The sequence below is a fragment of the Strongylocentrotus purpuratus genome, unplaced genomic scaffold (genome assembly GCF_000002235.5).
Source record: "Strongylocentrotus purpuratus isolate Spur 01 unplaced genomic scaffold, Spur_5.0 spur5_scaffold_4, whole genome shotgun sequence".
Classification (NCBI taxonomy): domain Eukaryota; kingdom Metazoa; phylum Echinodermata; class Echinoidea; order Camarodonta; family Strongylocentrotidae; genus Strongylocentrotus; species Strongylocentrotus purpuratus.
The window spans coordinates 11,053,501-11,074,611 of NW_022145610.1; the positions used below are offsets into that span (position 1 = coordinate 11,053,501).

Below are 21,111 nucleotides of genomic sequence, written 5' to 3' on the forward strand. Positions count from 1 at the left end.
CTTTTCATATTGAGAAATATGGTGCATTGGCGTATGGGCTATGGTTGGAGCGTTGGATGCGTTGAACAGCGTTGGTGTATTTTGAGGATTTATCATATTCATATTCTGAATATTTTCAGCGAATTGGATAATATTGAAAAGGATGCAATTCAAAGTTGTACTCGATAATTCTCACTTAACATATTCTCTCTCTCTCTCTCTCTCTTCCTGTCTTGCATAAAGAAAATATGAAAATAATATTTTGCCTTGATTAAGAAAAATTGAAATTTTATCAGTATTAAACAGGGAGAAGGAAAGGGGAGGAAATTAATCAAAACAAACATTGAAGAATGCAATTCAGTGTTCTTTCGTGATTCATAAGAATGAAAGTACATTAAAAGGTGAAATAATAAATTGAAGAGCGATGATAAATCAATTCTTTGACGTTGATTGATTGAATAAAAAATAATGAAACAATATGGTCTGAAGGTCATATATCTTCGAAAATTAGAAAGTTTCATTCACCATCGTGTTGTTGAACACTATTTGCAATTTAATTTTAATGCGGTGACTTGTCGGTTACGAGCAGAAGGTCATTTCAGGCTTCTATATTCTATAATACTATCAACAGATATCTGGATAGAGACATCTCGTCACATCAAGCTACGAGAAAGTATATCATCATCTTACAAAATTCTACTCGAACACCGCATCGAAATTCTTTTCACCCTTTTTTTTCTTCTTCCTCTTTTTTGGTCCCTTTTAGCTCTCCTTTTTTCATTTCCCTTCCTTCTCTCTCTTTTTTTTTAGCGGGGGCGGGGGGAGGCAACAGCCTAGGAGGCAAGACCATTTCGTACTCCCCCCCCCCCCGATCTCCTTCTTCCCCCTTTTCTTTTCTTCTTCATCTTCTTTCTTTCCCTTTCTCTGCTCTTTCCCTTTCCCTTCTTTTCCTTCTCTCTCTCTCTCTCTCTCTCTCTCTCTCTCTTTTGCGGAAAGGGGGGGGGGGGGGGGCAAGGCCCGCTCACCCCCGCTGGATCCGCGCCTGTATCTACATTATATCTACTAACGTTAGACCCTAAAAATGGATCTAAAAGATTGATTGACCTGGTCTCAGTGACGGGTAAACTTTTTTTCTTCTCACTTACTAGGTCTATAACCATGAAAACCGTCTAATTTTACTTTAGATTTTCAAACAGTAACAGTTACGACCTAAATTAGGCCTAAGGCCAAGGGCTGTACTCTACATTTTAATAACAAATTTAACGTTAACGTTAGACTTAACTTAAACTGTTGTTTCTCTGTGATACAAGTGGGATGGGAACACTTTTTTTTCAACAGCAACAAAAAAAAAAATCTTTCCCCCCCTTTTTTTTCCTTTCTTTTTTCCCCCTGGATCCGCCACTGATCACGGGGATAAAGTATACAGCTATGTAACAAGTAAATTTCTAAGAGGGAAAATGCCGACTTAAATAAATGATAATGATTAAATACCAAGGAATTCAGGAGTTTCATGGTTACCAATTCAATGTAAATTTGTATTAAAATAAGAGCCCCCGTCAGCACTAAAAGAGCCCCCGTGAGAAGGCTCAGGGGGCTCTTTTTTTGGGGGGGGGGGAAGAGCCCCCGTGGACAAAAAATTAATTTGAGCCCTGATTATTAGAGAAAGAAGATGATTCGTTGTTCCATTCTCGACTCTAAATCCTTGTCTGAATTCAGTTTTCCTCCTCCCGCGCGTAGCGCGTAAGCTTCTGACGCTTCATTAAATTATTAGAGAAAGAAGATGATTCGTTGTCCCATTCTCGATTCTTAATCCTTGTTCGAATTCATTTTCCCCCTTCCGCGCGAGGCGCGGAAGCTTAGACCTTTCATAGTTTAATGAAATTATTAGAGAAAGAAAATAATTCGTTGTTCCATTCCCGACTCTTAATCTTTCTCTGAATTCAGTTTCCCCCTCCAGCGCAAAGTGCAGAAGCTTAATGTTTCATTAAATTATTAGAGAAAGAAGATGATTTGTTGTGCCGTTTTAGACTTGTCAAAAATGTTTCTTTGTCTGCCCCTTTTTTTCGTCCTATGTCCTCTTACTGCCCCTACCGCCCCTAGCTACGCATGCTTTAAAGGGAAAATGAAACAAACATGATTGTGATAGCATACAATAAGGTCAGTAGAAATGAAAGGGGAAAAAAAAGATCTATTTATACACCAACCATGAAATAATCGCAACCGGGAGCGTCATATCTTAGTTTTGTGTTATCGGGCGAGGGCCGGGGCGTAGCGACCAAGCGAGATTTTGCAATGTAGAATGCTGAAATTATGCATTCTAGAAAATCCTTTAGTCCAATATGTACGTTCTTTCCGCTACATGTATATTTCTTTCTAGCTAAATATCTAAATTTCCGGGGGGACGTGTCCCTCTATCGGGCCCAGGATCGCCGCCGCTGTCCATTATCACTACCAACATGAGTTCAAATATAAGCACAAGCGAGTTGGTATGAGCTGAATCCAAATGAAGGGCAAAATAAGAGTTGTGAAGCGGCCCTACCGTTAATTTAAAATTTGACTGTTTAGTATATAGCTTCTATTTGAAAGACATCCAAAATATTGTGCCCTTTTTAATTTTTTTCAAAAAGCAGGGGCTGTGTGTAACGTTTAACTTGAATCCGTGGCTCGAGATTTTATGCGGCCGGCCCGGCCCCCTCTATTCAATAACGTTTTCCAAGCCTTCTGGAATGACCCCAAATCTCCCGATTACAGTTTTTCCCTAATATTCGTCGTTTCTGTCACTTAGCGCCATTTCCTTGTCTTTCCCCCTTTCTCACCCGACTTTTTTCTTCCCCTTCCCACCTTCCCCCTCCCCCCCACCCACTCAGTGTTATCTAGGGTACGCGCATGTATGTTCCCTCTCTTAGTTTAAAAGCACCCCTTTATCTTCGGTGTGTAAAGTCAGAGCGGGCCGGATTTGTGTGTATTACGGGCCGGACTTTGTTGCGTGAAAAGTAACCCTTTATCGGAAATTTTGGGAACACAAAATCGGTCCCTCCGACCCCGGAGTGGGAGTGAGGTGGGGGGGGGGGGGTATCTTCTTCTTTTTTCTTTCTCTCTCTCTTCTTTCTTTTCTCTTCTCTTTTCTTTTCTCTTCTCTTTTCTTTTCTCTTCTCCTTTTTTTCTTCTCTTCTCCTTTCTTTTTTTTCTCTTTTTTTTGCGCCGCCAATAGGGGGGGCCGCGGCCGTTTCGGCCACCCCTGGATCCGCCACTGTGTACCCCCCCTCCCCCCATCAGTACGCCAGCGTTCAGGGGCTCATGATATGCGCGTATCCCTAATATGAAAACCTCCATTGATATGGGTGGCATGCGGAATGTTTAGGAAAATTAATTCCTGTTAACTTTTCTTTGAATGGAATTTTATATGTGATTTAATTCAGGTTTGTTTTATTATTGTTATGTTCTTTGGGTTTAAAAATACAAACCATCTTTACTCCTTTACTGCTTTTCTTACCCCCCAACCCCACTGTTTTGGTTCGGGGTGTGGGGTGGAGAGGCGGGGGCAAGTGCCCCCCCCCCCCGCCAGCCCACTTCCGGCGCCTATGTCCTACCCTTCCCCCGCCTCCTTATTTTCATCATCATCACCATCGTCACAATAATATATCATCAGCATTATCACCACTACTATTATACCACCATTATCGTTTTCATCATCAACATCATCATCATCATCATTATCATATCAACATCATCAACATCATCATCATCATATCATCATCATCATCATCATCATCATCATCATCATCATCATCACCATCATCATTATCATATCAACATCATCATCATCATCAACATCATCATCATTAACATAATCTACATCATTATCTCCAATATAAATACCTGTGATTTTCGCAGAGAGGTGTAAAGAAATTGAATGCAGAGAAATATGCGGGTAGAAGTATTTATTAATCAATAGGCCCAAACAAATTCCAATACCAATCCGAGAAAAACTATATCAAAGAGAACGACATTACGATTACGTCATGTTTATATATTACACGTAAACACTATATCTCAAACAGATATACAGTACTTATATTATCATTTTTGAAAGTATAGACATTCGGAATAATGAACCCTATTTCACTTTTGGAATAAACGAAACTTCGGAATAACGCAACAAAATGTATGAAACCCTATTTCATTTTTTCGGAATTATGACCCCCTGGTATGGGAAATTTGGGTTTAGGAATAACCATAATTATGATGATGAACCTACGGATTATCATGAGCATTTGGAAAATTTAACTTTCGGAAAAACGAACGAATGAATGAATTTGTTACCATTTCTGAAAAGAATATATTTACAGGGTATAACGAAACTACATGTATATGGTAATGGGACACCACGAAACGGCTGAAATGGACAATGCCGGAAAATATGGTTCCCTGATCATGCTGATTATGATACGTCATATTACTGGGATAATAATTAAATAATATTGACTGCCTTCAGGGCAATACGACATAATCGCCAGAACCGAAGGTGAGGGTGATATACAACTGTATGGATATGAGAAGCCGTATTGCCCTGAATTAAGCAGTTAATATATGCGCAATGAAAATTACAAATACCTGGATGTTGGCTCTACATTATTGCCCGCTAGTTTAACACGCATTTTGCCGTTGACTTTTGTGATCGGGCAAAAGTATTTGTTCATTGGTTAACTGTGTATTATTATTTAATATTATTTAATAATATTTCTTTCGCCCGTAGTTTTGTTGGCTTATCAATAAAAACTTGAAAATTGCCTTGCTCAGATGTCTGACACGGTTAATAATATGATTTTTTTTTAACACTAGTTAAAAAGCAAAGTAATGTATTTTATATCATAATAGATAAAGATAGCAAACTGCTTTATGATTATATGCCTTAGAAATGGTTTATAATATGATGTATTTGAAAACTACTTAAAAAGCAAAACACTGTTTTTTATCTCATAATAAATTAAGATAGCAAACTACTTCATGATTATACGCCTTGGAAATGTTTTATAATATGATGTATTTCAAAACTAGTTAAAAAGCAAAGCACTGTATTTTATCTCATAATAAATTAAGATAGAAAACTACTATGATTATACACCTTGGAAATGTGAAGAAAAAAAAAACCGAGTGCTTCGCAGTTGTATTTATTTTGTATTCTTTAGCTAATCTTATCATATGTGATGAAAGAAATGAAATGAAATGGCATAAAATCATTAAAATCTTGGTTGGAGTCGTTTGCCGACCAGCTCAAAACGGAATGAGATCAGTGTGGTCTTTGACGACCACCACGCCCACTGCGATATGATTGGTTTTCTTGGCTGTCGTTTGGGTTATCGGTGCCTTCATTATTATCATTCCTTCTGGGTTTCTAAATAGAAATCAGGATTTCAGTACGATGAGGCTGAGGGTCCGATGGAAAGTCATAAACTGTAAGAAAAATACAATAAATAAATAAGTACATCAAATTACCCGTACGTTTAATTTTTCTTAACTAAGGGTATACGTAGCCTCATCAGCTTCACGCTTGTGCATCCTGATGGCCCTGCAATTTGTTATTGTTGTTTGCTTGTTTGTTTGTTTTACCGGACTGCTAAAAAGCCATGTGTATGTTTGAAGGAAGCAAGGAGGGGACCGAAGGCTTTAGGTCCTCTCCGAGGGACTTCTTGTCAGCTACACATTCACACCGAGGTGGAGAGTAGCACATGTGGATTAGTGTCTGGCCAAAGGACGTTAGTGCCGGCACGCTGAGATTTGAACCCTCAACCCTTGGATATAAATTGAGTGAATGAACCACTATACCACGACAACTCCATGATGTGATGATGATGACGATGACAATAATAATGATACTAATCATAATGATAACACTAATAATAATAATAATAATAATAAGAATAATAATAATAATGACAGTAATAATAATAATGATTATAATAATAACAATAATAATAATAATAATAATAATAATAATAATAATAATAATAATAATAATAATAATAATAATAATAATAATAATAATAAATGCTACTACTACTAAAATAAATAATAGTAATCATCATCACCATCACCATCAACAATAACAAACAATAAAGAAAATAATAATAGTATTGGTGAATGTTGTCCTGAGAGGACGGTTATCGGGAAAAATTTCCTCAGTGGATGATTGCCACATGTACTACATAATTACTCACTTGCAATATAATAAAAGGTTCCATAGTATAAAATGCCCTGCTCGTCGAGGTATTCACGAAGCTGTTCGTATTGCTCCACCGCATTGTGATTGGGCCCAAGAAAGGTGATGCCGTAGAGCTCAAAAGCATCGAAGTGCAGTAGCTGAATCCCAGAGTCCTTTAGAAAAAATGAAAGCCACGATATCGATTAATTCTACTGAACAAAATGACTTAAGATCAAGTCATTTTGTACTTCAATCTTTCAAAGAGATTAATAGATTTGAAACATTTCCCGTTGATTATCATGTTTTCAAACAGAAGTTGTAGCTTTTTTTTTGGGGGGGGGGAGGGGGGTTTCAAACGTTCCCCCGATTGGTTCAGCCTTATTCAAGATTATTTAAGTAACATTTGGGCCGTCACTGCCTTTCAACAAGATGATAGTGAGAAAGAAAGAAATAACTAGTCCTTAGATCCTCAAAACTGCCGATATAAAGGATAGCTTAATTAGAAAGTAAGGATGCCAGCAACTATAGCGGACCAGGCAGGGATGGCAGGCGGAACGTGCCATATCAATTACAGCTATAAGAAATCCATCCGTCTGATTGGTCGGAATTGGAGACGTGAAAAATGTCAATACCGGTTTAGTCCAAGAGTGAGATCCCTCAAAACTCCGGTTACCATTAAAATAGCAAAATTTTGCTGCGATACCCATTAATTTGCGTGTTAAAATGTTCCTTGTGCGAGCGCGGACACCATACAGTGCTTTTTGTCTGCGATTCCCAATGATTGTAATTTCAGTCATTTTTAAAGCAAAGATTACAGACAGTGTCTCAGAATTTCAGTGATGTTTTAACCAATCTCTACTCAATAAATGGATAAGGTAAGAATTTATGATAGATTTTTGTTTCAATATTTATGTTTCGGTATATAAAAGATATATCGACTGCTTTAATATTCGAGGTCTGGCTGCTTTATATGCTGTCGGGAACTAGTACGTCCTGCCATGATCCCTTGGCGGCCGGCGCAATTTTTTTTGTGACATTGGGGCGTTTCCAATACTGGTCTTTACCTTTAAAATAAAAGGACTTGAAAATGTCTGTTGAATCGAATTAAGCGAGCGCACTCGTTTAATTAAATAGTCTGATTTTCAGACCCTTGTACCCAATGGTCGTACGTTTTGTGCTGCGCAAAGATTCAATCAGTTTAATTTTGGCTATTACAAGAAGTGTGTAATGGATGTAGACAAATGCTCATGTAGGCTACTGTATGTTATCACCACAGAAAAAAAAAAGAAGTCAGTCAGTCAGTCACTCAACTAGTGTCTGACAGTGAAGTGTAGAAAGTAAACGAGTTTCCTTGCATAATTTGAATACTAGGACACTGCTAACGTTTAAATATTACCGATAGGATATACGTATTATTATGTATATTATATTCATAATTCCTGCAAAGTTCTACATAATTTGATGTTGGCTGAAAAAGGGATACACTACCTGGGCTTTTAGTTTTGTACCTGTGATGGGATTGGGGCGGTTTCTTGCGAAGCTACAGGGATGAAGTGGAAAAGTTCGTAGATTTGGTCACAGCACGGGAAAGATCCTGATTGGCCGGTACACGAAGAATTTGGCCCGGGTATGTTTTCCGCGACTTTCAAAATGATTGGTGTTGACTCATTTATGTTGTTGTCTAGCAAAACAATTCGACATGAAAGAAATGTTGATAAAATTACGAAGCAGGCCTAATACAATATTTATCTTTACAAGTGCCATAGTATACATCCCTCCCACATTGGCTTGAAACAATTCATCAAGATTACAAAAAGAAACGGAATATTACATTGCCAAAAAGGAATGTAAATTGCCGTTTCATTTTAGGAAGCGGAAGTTCAAAATCTAATCTGCCATCTTCACTTTTATCCCATGTCAAATGACTGATTTAAAATGATATCTATGCCAATATTTTAAAGGAGGAGAGGGAGTCATTTTTCTTGTTTGTTTTATTTAAAAAAGATAAAGTAGGCATAGTAAGATATATGTAGAAGTCCTCATTCCATTTTCTTCCCTCGGCATGTCCCCCCTCCCCGCCCCTCCTCCCATCCATATATTTTCTCTTACTTTCTCTTTAAAAAGGCTTTTATATTCAAATAGATAAGGAAATAGGCGACTGGATTGCTATTTTCTATTTTGGATAATGCTTACTATATATTATTCTTAATAATTAGAGGTACATTGTACACACAATATACGAATACATAAATTATGGCAATATTCTTCCAAAGTTTACGTAAAGAAAAGCAAGACGAAGGAAATCAAAAAAAAAAAATATATACTAAATGTATAATTCGAAAAGATGAAATTCATCAAGAAATAATCATCAAAAAATGATGTAGAAGATAATTTTGATTTTATCAATTTATTGCCTGGTTATGATTATTAATTACTTGTTAAATCCGATTAGGGTACGTCCTTTTTAGGAGTAGAATGCATTATGCTAGTACACATAAACTTAATATTTGTTTGTTTTTGTTTTACAGCAGCTAACCAATGTTGTCCATTTATTATCAAATACCCGTTTAAACTTATTGTTTTAAACATAGGTTTAATATTGTAATGAACGATAATATCTTAAAATGGCTTTGAAATAATTGATCAACGATAAGCTAGACTTACGTTTGATAGAAAGCGTGTAGTATTTGGCGTATAAGATAATAAAATTAGATCGAATTCATTCACTTCCATAAAAATCCAAACAAAAAAGCTCACCTTATTTAAAGTAATTTTATCATCTAAAATCAAATGTTGGATAAACCTTCTTCTAAATTTGGCAATCTCAATATAAGTGTTCTATGCTTTCTTCGGAATTATAACAAAATGTACAAAAGTCTGATTCTCAAAGCTTACCTACAAGGTAGGCATCGAGGTCACCTATGACTAAACCTATTGCTTCAGTTCGGTCGCAGGTTGGAGCGACCTTATGCACCCATACACTTGGTTCTACCCGTCTCTTCCACATATCTGAACCAATTTCTTCTAATGTAGTATAGACGGGGCACTCGTAGACTGCAGATAGATAATTAAATAAATTGATAGATAGGTAAATAGATGGAAAAACAAAAAACAAACATGGATCAATAAATCAATAAATGCACAACTAGATAAATAAATGAATACATAAATAAATACTTTCATACATAGTCTACTAAATGCACAAATACATATATACAAATAAATTAATATATCTATTGAAAGGCTCACTTGCACATTGGGGAATTCCATCAGGAGGCTGTGGGGTCGTGGTCGGGGTCGTGGCCGGGACTGCGGTAATCGACATCGCGATGAAAGCGAGGAGACAAACTGCCAACATGATTAACGATTCTGTGTGAAGAAAACAAATATTGAAAAATCTTCTCAAACACGATGGCAAAGATTTCCGAAAAAAACAATTTAAGTAGATAAAGCAACTTTAATAACTAAACAAACGTGCTAAGGGTGGAAATTGAACTAATTCTTATTTTTTAAGCAAATAAGGTGGACGATGACTCGTTGATGCCAAGAAAACATCACTTACGGGTGTTCAAAAAAGCTACAAAAATCGGATCGCAGCTTTGCGGCTCGTAAAAGATGCTCTGCATCGTAATTGGGTCAACCTTCCCCCCCTTGGCAAAAAGCTAGATCCGCCCCTGCTTTTTTGTAATATTTGTATGCAAGAAATTGCCACTCCCGGTGGTAACATTTAGGGCGGTTTGCAAACACTAAAAAGCCTACATGTATATACAGGCTAAAGCAGCGTTTTTCAACTTAAAAAAAAAAAATTTGTATTATTTTATTTTATTTTATTGAAATATATTTATTAAGGATAACAAGAATGAGATACAAATTGTCGATACAAAATCTGTTTTACATTATGGTCCTGAACACGATAAAAATGTAATACACGGAAATATATATAATGAATATCACCAAAGCTCACAAGCAAAGGTAAGAACAGTATAAAACTAACATATAAGCATAATACGCATTAAAAGTAGTTAAAAGCACAAAAAAAAAAAAAAGAAACGACGATGTAATAATTGAAATTAACAGCGGAAAAAACATCAAATCACTTTAATAAAAGGCATTAAAATATTACCCCCCAAAAATAGAAGAGGAGAAAAGATATAAGTAAACTGGTAAAAAAGTAAAGGAGGAAAAAGGGAAAGAAAGAAAGAGGGGAGAGGGAAATGGAGAGAGAGACAAAGAGAGAGAGAGATAGAGAGAGAGAGAGAGAAATAAGCCATCATGATGTCAAAGCAGTAAATGAATCGGCATTGTATCACGCAGGTTTACAAAAATTGTCCTTGTACATACGTTTAAAAACATCGATATATTTAGCATTTTGAAAAGCAGAAGGTAAACTAATCCAGGTTTTACGACCAGCGTATATAAAACAATTCTTAAAACATTAAAGATTAGGCTTGGTTAAAACAACATTCAGCGTATTGGACGATAGACCTTATCCGTAATACTTCACAATCCTTCCATTTTATGACGTATTTTAGACTCATGCATGCTACACTCAGCCATTGTCATGTTAGTTATAGATTGCCATAATGCCAGATCTGGAACAGAATATGGTAAGAAATTTGTGAAATTTAACTCTGGATTTCCTCGTCCAACACAGTTACTACGAACGATGTCCCACGTATTGACATACGTGTAGCCTTAAAATCTTGAATAGGTATCGCGTACATGTACGGCGCGGTGGTGACAAGGCCCGAATTCCAGGTTTGTAAATAACAAAAGGAGGTTTGGCGAAACAAATGGAGGTTCGAGCTCAAACCTTGGTCTGAGCTCAAACCTTGCTTTGTGAATTCGGGTAGGTCCGGTCTACAGTTGTGTTTGTGCGGAGCACGTTGTGATTAGTCTGCTTATCCATATTGCTCCGATTGTCACTGCAGCACAAACATAGCTCGTTCGACGTCACTACCAAACTAGCCAATCAGCTGTCAATGACGTCATATTAAAATGCGGCGGCAAATATATTTTGTGAAATTATCGAGAAATTGACTATTTTTAATTGAAAACTAGTTTTATTTTTGGATGGAAAAGCAGCCATTGTTATCTTGACATTCATTGAAGTAATCAGAATAGGGTAAGTTACTTCTCAGATGATTCAAGAGGTCTATTTTGTAGATAATTTTTTAATTTTTTAGAATGTTCCACTGTGTTGCAGGGTAACGGGTGTATGCCATTGGGTGTGATGTGTTCGCGCGCTATAAGTACAGGCCACCGCGCCGTCGGGTGTATTCTCGTACTGATGTAGTTGCAAAGCTAAGATGGCTCCCACGCCCACTTCCCTCTCTATGCCTTTCTGAACATTCCTTTCCTTCTCAATACAATAACTTTCACCTGCCTAAGTTATTCAAACCATACCGCCTCGCCACTTCTTCCATTACGTAATCATTAAAAGGATCCGCATATACAACATTTTCCTGCTATACGTTGTACTGCAGGAAAATACAAATTTCCCTGGTATACCTTACAGTCCAAACAATAAACATGTGCCTTAGCAGGCAACAATCGGCGTAGCAGACGACACTTGATAGTAATTTTGTATGTGAGATTGCTTTGCTAATTATAAATTACTTTGTTAATAAATATCAACTAAAATTTCTTTTACATTTTTAAAACCATCATTGATATTTAATAATTCATGAGTGAGTAAAAGAAACATACCAAACTATATAATTATATGAAATACTTGGTGGCAATTAGGGGAGTTTGACGTGATGACCGATTGCACCCCTCTGTTAATAACCGAATAGTCCATGGTGTGTCATGAATATTCATGTTTTTGCTTACCTCGGCTAAATGTTTGCTTTTACTAAATTGAAAAATTACGGTGGGGGGTTGGATGAAATTGACATAATGAAATAGGCAGAAGTGATCTATGATAATTCATGCTTTTTATGTTTCGTGTGCTCGACCTATAATCTTCAAATCGCTTGGCAAACTGAGTACAAAGTTAGACTTGTTTCACATGTGTATTATAGGCAATGACGAGCTTGCAACCTATTTTGAAAAATTACGGTGGGTGAACTTTCAATAGTCAATGAGACATGAGGGCTCCAATGAAAGAGCTAGTGATAACGTACGTCGGGTGGATGTGCTTTTCGTTTAAACAAAAAATGATTTTTTAACGCTTTAAAAAAAAAAACGTCCATAGGCTAACATGTTAGGCAGCTGACTCTAACCATGCTCTGACGATAGGGGGCTTTGTGAAATGAGACTAAACGGAGCAATGTGAAACATAATTTCTCTCTGGATTGGTTGCTGTCAACCATCATGACCTCCTAGAATGTGCCTAAGATTTTAAAAGATATCTTGAACAGTGAGGATTTTTTAGAAGCCATTACTGAAGGAGTTCAAAACAAACTTGGAGAGATTTTAGATAGATTAAACCAATATGAAACTCGTCTTACTAACTTCGAGTCAAAGCCAAATCAGTCTGACAGGTTGATCCTGGAGGTGCAGTCTGAGTTGAATAGTAAATGGAATAATCTATCTTCTATGACAGAAAAGATGGAATCAGGCATGATCTTCAGAATATGTCTGATTCACACATCCGGAAAATCACGGCACTAGAGAAACAACTTGAGAAAAAAGAAGAATGCATTTCTCGCTTGGAGTATGAGACCAACGAGTTAGAACAGTACTCAAGAAGATCATGTGTTCGTATTTTTGGAGTCAAAGAAGAGAAGAATGAAAATACAGATGATATTATTATCTCGGTAGCAAAGAAAATGAATGTGGACCTGCGTCTTGAGCAGATAGACAGATCTCATCGTGTAGGTAGGCTTCCCCAGGACAAAACAAGAAGTCGTGGCATCATTGCTAAATTGTACTCGTATCGCATAAGGCAGATGCTCCTCAAACATCGAACTTCGCTGAAAGGAACAAGGATTGCTATCTATGAGGACCTTACTCCTAGGAATTTTGACCTGCTACATGAAGCAAATTCATGTCAGAAAGTACAAGCTGCTTGGTCTTCTGATGGCAAAGTATTTGTAGTGTCATCCAAGCGAAATGGTAATACAACTAAACAGATGATACGAAGCAAAGCTGATCTTCTGAGATTATAAATATGGTGGCGACTCAATGTAATGAAATTCTTGGGAATGTGCATATTGCCTTACGGCATGAATGTGATGTTGGCCTGTTGACTTCTTCAGTCAGGATCATTCTCATTCTCATTCTTATTTACCTCTTTATGCAGGAACTCCACTGTGCACTGTATATATGTATTAGCATGCATCGATGTCTACATTATTAACCATAAAACTCCATGTGTTTATGAAGTTTTTAATATGTATGATAAATTCCTCGGGATCCACATATTCGTATTCGTATTTTATATTCTGACTTTAAATGTGCTTTATACAGGTTGTATGTTCAATGACAGTATAACTGTAACTTATCTGTTCCAGATGGCTTTCGCCATTCCACTTACCCATTTTTTCTTCTTTAGTAACTCAGTTGTAACTATATGTAGATTAAGAAAGTACAGTTGTAGTCATTTTTAAAAACTGTTCAAAATATTTATCTAATCTTTTACATAGATTTAACACAGATTAACAGGTTGTAACTTTCACTGTTTTTAATTCTATTTCCTTTAGAAGATAGTTTGAGGCATATTTACGAAAAGAGGTGACTTGAATCACATGTACTTGTATTTATTATTACATATTGCTATATTCATAATATTTTTTTATGAGTGACACATTTATGACTGCTAAATCAGAATATTATGAGTTGAAAAATTTGCCTGAGTGCAAGTCTTCATTTTTTTTCATTATTTCATGCTAATGTAAGAAGTTAAAAAAAAATATTGATAAATTACATGCATGTCTATCAAATGTAAAACCTTCTTTTTCAGTAATAGGAATTACAGAAATATGGATAAAAGAAAATGAGAAACTTCTGCCAATCCACGAATTGGATGGACATAATTTTGTCAGTCAAGGTAGAAGTGATCGCTCAGGTGGTGGAGTTGGAATATTTGTAAATGAATCATTGAAATATAAAATACGTGAAGACTTAAAATTATTTGTGAGTGAAGTAGAAAGTATGTTTGTTGAGCTTTTTTTTCAACAGGAAGAGTGTCATAGTTGGCGTAGTTTACAGACCACCAGGTCAGACAATTCTTGCATTCAAGGAATCTTTTGAACCAATCCTCTTTAAAGTTATTGGTGATCACAAACCTTGCTATATAATGGGAGATTTCAATATAAATAATTTTGTTGAAGAAGAGATGGAGCCTAATGATTTTGTAAATTTTATGAATTCCTATTCTTTTTCTCCTGTAATATCTAAGCCAACTCGAATCACTATAGAAACCTCAACTTTGTTGGATAATATTTTTGTTAACAGCACATGTGATGATTATTTGTCTGGAATTATTACATACCCTGTAAGTGACCACATGCCTATATTTTGTTTTTCTAATCTAATTGTGAATTCAAACCAAAATGTAAGGTCTGTTCGAAATGTGAGGCATATTAACGAAGAAAATATAATATTATTCTGTACTGAATTGAGTAAGGTGAACTGGGAATTCATTTTGAAAAATTCAACTACTGATGTTAACCAGTTATACAAATCATTTTTTGAGGTTGTTGGCTCTACTTATGATCATTGCTTTCTAAAACAACAACCCAAAGATAATCGAAAAGAAAAACGTAACACATGGTATGATCATTCTTTAAAAAAGCTTTGTCGTAAGAAAAATGCTTTGTATCACAAATTTATAAAAAAATCCCACCCATTACAGAAAAGATGTTTACAAGAAACAAAGGAATATTGTAAATAATGCGATTAGAAGTGCAAAACGTGACTATTATCAAAAGAAATGTTATGGTAAAAGAAATGATTTGAAAGGAACATGGCGTGTTATAAACAATATTTTAATAGAACAAAAGAAAATTGACTGTCCAACTCTTTTAAAAGATGGACAAAATATTGAGGAACCTTCAGAAGTGTTGCGAGTTTTTAATGAATATTTTGTTTCTGTTGGTGAGAATGTTGCAAACAATATGCCTAATACTTTAACAGACCCTATTAAATATTTTTGTGGTGATTATCCACACTCCTTATTTTTCACATGTACAAAGGAATCTGAGGTAATCAATACAGTGTTAAGTTTAAAAGAAGGCAAAAGCCCAGGTTACGATTATTTGATTTAATTTGATTTGATTTATTTATTTCTGTTTGATTTTCTTTTTCTTTTGATATAGACACCAAAGTTTTAAAACAATGTATACACATTGTTGCTCCAGTGTTAAATCATATTTTCAATACCTCTATAGAAACAGGATGCTTTCCAGATGCTTTAAAAGTTGCTAAAGTTTTGCCAATATTTAAAAAGGGAGATAAATCTTTGTGTACAAACTATCGACCTGTGTCCCTGCTTTCGATCTTTGATAAACTTTTTGAAAAATTGATATATGCAAAACTTATTTCTTACATATGTAAAAACAATATTTTATACAATAGACAATTTGGTTTCCGTTCTGGACATTCTACATCTATGGCCCAACTTGAATATATCGATCAACTTGATACAGCTTTTGAAAATAAGAATATTGGACTAGGAATATTTTTGGACCTATCGAAGGCATTCGACTTAATCAATCATGATATTTTGTTACGGAAGTTGAAATTTTTATGGTATTAGAGGAATTTCTTTAGAATTGATACATAGCTATTTATTTAACAGAAAGCAATTTGTTTATATAGATGGTGTTAACTCCACATTATTGACACTCGCTGGAGGTATTCCGCAAGGGTCAATTTTAGGGCCATTAATTTTTCTATTATATGTTAATGACATTCAATACGTAAGCCCAAACCTTTGCCCAATCATATTTGCAGATGACACAAACCTCTTTGTGTCTCGTAAAAACATCAATGAAATATCAACCATAATTACTTCAGAAATACCAAAAATTGAGTTGTGGTTTTTGGCTAACAAATTACTTATAAATTCCAAAAAAACTAATTATATGATATTCAAGCAGAAAAACAAAAAACTTTCAGGTCAAATCTGTGACATTAAAATTAATATCTATAATATATTACAAGTTTCTAATACTGTATTTCTTGGAGTGACACTTGATGAAAATCTTACTTGGGCTTCACATATCAATAATACCCGGCGGAAGATTTCATGTGCAATAGGTGTATTATATAAAATACGACACTTTATTCCTCTATATATTTTGATTAATATCTACAATGCAATCATGCTTCCTCATCTGTCCTATTGTACTTTGATATGGGGACATTGTGCAAAAACTTTAATGAATCAAGTTTATGTTTTACAGAAAAGAGCACTACGTGCAATTACAAATTCTCACCCCAGAACCCCATCTTAACCGCTTTTTAGGAAATTAAATGTACTTACCATATTTCAAATACATGAATTGCAAGTTGGATCATTTATGTATATGTACAACAAGAATATGTTACCTTCTATTTTCGATAATATGTTCAAAATAACAAAGGATATTCATCCACATTACACAAGACATGCTAATGATTTATATATTCCATTGTTAAAATACCATACTTCACGTAGATCAGATAAATATTCCGGAGTAATTAGTTGGAGTGCAATACCTACCCATATAAAAGGGTGCCCATCTGTTGCCTCATTTAAACGTAAATACAAGAACTATTTAATGAAGGAATTCCTATAGTATGTTTAATTTAATTAGCCTATACTCATTTGTTTATTTATTTACTACCCATTTTCTTTTCTCTGTACTTTGTATTATTATCTGACGACACTGGAGCCCAGCTTTTGAAAGGCCAATGGACTCTGCTGGCTCCTCCATATTCTTTGTATTATTTATATTTATATATTTGCTTATATGTATAATGTATTGTTATATGTATTTTTATACGAAAAATGGAAATAAAATGAACTTGAACTTTAACTTGAACTAGAAAACCATTTCAGTTCAGTGTTTAAAATACCATACTTATTCAATTTGGACAACAAAAGTTCATGGTCAATACAATCAAATTTTTTTGAAATATTAAGAAAACGTGCACCAACTTTTTCCTTATCATTAAAAGATTCGTACCAATCATCAATGACTCTATGTAAACATGTATTAGTTGAATGATTTGGCAAAAAATATATTGGTCAACACTAATAAGATGATTAGTCTGCAAGTAAGATAAGAATTGAAACTGAACTTCCTTTTCAAGCAGTTTAGCAATATGACATACGACTGAGATGGGTCTATGATTTGAAATATTATTCTTATCACCTTTACCTTTCTAAACAGGCGTAGTTCTGGCCAGTTTCCAATCATTAGGTAAAAATCCACAATTTAAACTTTCATTAAAAGGACAGTTAAGAGAAATATTAATATAAGGAGCTGAAATTTGAAGTAATTTTCTATCAAATTCTATGATATCAAGGCTACTCTCTCTCGACAATAGAGAGAGATTATGTTTAGTTTTCCCAGGACTGATTGATTTCAAGACGAAGTATGTATACTTTCAGGATGGTTCCATGATAGATCATGATTACTGAAAGCTTCTGATTTTTTTTTACCAATATTTACAAAATAATCGTTCAATTTATTACTGTCTAAATCAGATGGTAAAACATAATCCGCATGGCACTTTTTCAAAAAAATGAAACAGTTTGCGTCACCCCAATCCTAAATAATTTACAGAAGATTCAGTTAGGATCACTCTAACACGCGTCAAGTACCATCTACACTATGGCAATTTTTTTCTTCTAAGTTTTGCGAGCGACCGGAGCAAGCGAGCAAAAAATTATGATAATTTTGTTATGATAACAAAATTTACCTTATGATTAACACACATGATACAATATAAAATTAAGAGCGCGAGCATCTCGCTGCAGAAAACATGAATGCCAAAATCATTTGATGCGGTCAATTCGATGCACGAACATGAAGAGATTCGGGCTTCTCATTGGTCAGAATAATTATCATCTTTCTAAATGTTGCGAGCGAGTGAAGCAAACGAGCGTGGTCAAAATGTAATTTGATATAAAGGATGTAATATATATTCAGGCAACTCTCTATTAAATAAAAGGCTATTTAATGGGCACTTCATTGCTCAACGATGAAGGTATTCAGGCACTTCGCTGCCAGAAATTATCCTGTTTTTAAAGGTTGTGAGCAGCGAAGCGAGCGAGGAACAAAGACACTCTATCACCTTCAAAATGCTATTACCTCATGAAATTACATACTCTAACGGTTTCTAATAAATCGACGTTATTCCCAATTAATGATTTTTAAAAAATATTACTCAAATTCTCTCGCGGCACCTCGGTCGAAAATTAGGTGCTTCTTAGATAGCACAAAATCTAATAAAAATCTTATTCAATGCGCTCAATGTTCACGAATTCGAAAACAGGTATTTCTTTGTAAAGATCAATTAATTTGAGGAAAAGCGACATATTCTCAGTATCGATGTTCGCAAACTTCGCAGATCGACATGTGAATGCGTATGTATCTTTTTGTTTTGTTGTGTGTGTATGTTGCGAATAAAACATGGCAATCTTTTTGAATGTGTACTAATAAGCAAAAAAAAGGGTTAGACCTTTAATTTATATTGATCCCATTTTGTACTTGTGAAATTAAAAAAGGGGTCACGTACGTATTGAGGTAAATATTCTCGAACGTATGCAAAATTAAAGAGTCATTAAATTATTGACTCCGCGCTAACCAGCGTGATCAAAAACTTTAGAACAGTTGTTGAAAATGAATTGGCATCACTGCGTCCACTAAACGTAACTTACCAATGGTTTACTGTATTTGTAGAGAGTCTTAGAGAGTCTTGCAAACGGCCACCCTGTGTGCTGCTCAGTGTATGACGTTCTGGTCTGCCCGTATCAACAGCTTTGACTCCAAGATGAGGATACTGGTGGTTTTATGGCTTTCCAATAGTAGCGTATGAAGATGCCAGGCCGGGCCGCGAAATTACCTATGAGCGTAAAATCCCGGCTCCTGATTGGTTCAGAGGTATACGCATCATGAATATTCATGACTGAGCTGCAAAGATACTAGTAGTATTACGCATGCGCGTGACACAAGTCGAATTAGCTGCTCATAGCATGCAGCTATATGCTAGCTAGCTGTGTACGTACGTACGTACTCATGCATGCATGCATACATGCGCATTGATTGGTTCAAAGATGTAACTTTTACATGAGCAATTATGGCGGCGTCTGAATCTGAGAATAAATAGTGAGAGTTAATTAATTTTAATTAAAATTGGGATATTTTAATGCTTAAATTCATGAAAGTAGGTCAAAGGTTATGAACCTGCTGATTGTATTTATTGTTGAAAGCTCAAATTAGTTGGATGATCTTGAGAAAAGAAGTTTGAAGATATATAAAATATTGCAAAAGTACTTAGTCAGATAAATCAGTATAATGTGCACTAGGTATGCATATTTATAATAAAAGCTTGTCTTTGACATGACTTGTGTAGAGCCTGTATGTATTACTTTTTGTCCTTTGTTTTCTCTGGCCAGGTTCTTCTGTCACAAAGGAACCAGAATCACTAATATGTCAGGATATCATGTCCAGAGGAACACAGTAGCTTTGACCCACACCTAACCATCCAGGTGCGTACGCAGGAGGGGGGGGGGGTGGGGGTTAACCCCCCTTGAGTTTTTTATGTGTATGTTTTGTGTATGATTTTTTTTTTGGGAAAAAAAAAACCTTTTGAGTTTTTTTTTGTATTTTTTTAAAAATATATATAAAAAAAAAATAATAATAACAAAAATCATTATAGAGGACCTAACAAAAGATGACCTTACCCCCCCCCGTCGATTGAACGGTATGCCGATGGGTAAGAATTTCAAATTTCGGCCCCCCCCCAAAAAAAAATGTCCTCTTACCCCCCCCCCCCCCCCCGGTTATTCAGCGTGTGGCTGAGTCGTTGCAAAAAAGTTGGCCCGATTAAACAAAAAAAAACCTTGAAAAAATCCTGCGTACGCCACTGCAACCATTTCATGTTTTCAAGGACCATCCTGATAAGATTCATACCCATTGTGTGTGTCTATTGTGTATTATTGACAGCTAGTGTGTGCATTTGTTGCTTATGTGTTTGTAAATACATGAGGGTGGGTGGGTATGTGTTAAAAGAGAGAGGGAGAGAGAGGGGAGGGGAGATAGAGAGAGAGAAAGAGAGAAAGAGAGAGAGAGAGAGAGTGTTTGTATGTATAGCCTATGTGTGAAATTTGAAATATTAGTGTGTGTACTGTAAATGAACTCTTTGGCAAAAAATCCGCCGTGTAAAAACTAGATGTGGAAAACTATACAAACCAAACATGCACCAGAACAACCAGGAATATTCACAAACACACAGACATCCCCCAGCCTCCCCCAATAAAAATCCCCTCACACCACAGCTCACATACAGTTTGTACACCCTAAATGGCCAGTGAAACTGAATTCCACGCGCATGCGTAATACATATGCTAGGCATTTGCAGCTCAGCCACAGTTCTGTGAGCTCAGCTCATGAATATTCATGATGCGTTTACCTCTGAACTAATCAGGAGGCAGGATTTTACGGCAATAGGTAAACCTGTTTGGGGAAAAAAGATTCGAGGCCTGGCGGTCATGAATAAACATGAACTATGACGTAATGAACGTCATCCGCATCGCTCAACTTGCGCTGCTTGCAATGCAATGGAACGTGGGAGTTATAATTATGTAGCAGCCCTATGTGTATTTACTCATAATTTTCGTAATTATACAGTGCGTCTCAGAAAAACGAAACCAAGAATTATCGCTGTTTTATCATAACTGAGTCTCTTTTATAATTAATAAATAACACATATTTGGAAAGCTTAGATCCTCTTCTTTCATTTAATGCAACTCATATGATGCATATTTC

The 21,111-nt window shown here is 35.7% G+C and overlaps 1 protein-coding gene across 1 annotated transcript; it reads right to left on the reverse strand.

The window, feature by feature from the left end:
* Positions 1-5,195: 5,195 nt before the first annotated feature.
* LOC115929011 lies at positions 5,196-19,109 on the reverse strand. Its single transcript, XM_030997028.1, has 6 exons — positions 19,002-19,109; positions 9,431-9,550; positions 9,077-9,235; positions 7,690-7,862; positions 6,198-6,354; positions 5,196-5,433 (listed from the first exon to the last, which is right to left on the reverse strand). Exons 2-6 carry the CDS (start codon positions 9,537-9,539, stop codon positions 5,375-5,377), a joined length of 657 nt encoding a protein of 218 aa, XP_030852888.1. The 5' UTR covers positions 9,540-9,550; positions 19,002-19,109; the 3' UTR covers positions 5,196-5,374.
* Positions 19,110-21,111: the final 2,002 nt, after the last annotated feature.

Bases quoted from the DNA above. Each gene is read 5' to 3' on its own strand.
- LOC115929011 (XM_030997028.1), bottom strand. From the start codon at position 9,539: ATGTTGGCAGTTTGTCTCCTCGCTTTCATCGCGATGTCGATTACCGCA. The intron at 6,355-7,689 runs GTACAAAACTAA...TTTTTTCTAAAG, and splicing joins CCGCCCCAATCCCATCACAG to GACTCTGGGATTCAGCTACT. The intron at 5,434-6,197 runs GTGAGTAATTAT...TTTTTCTTACAG, and splicing joins AACCTTTTATTATATTGCAA to TTTATGACTTTCCATCGGAC.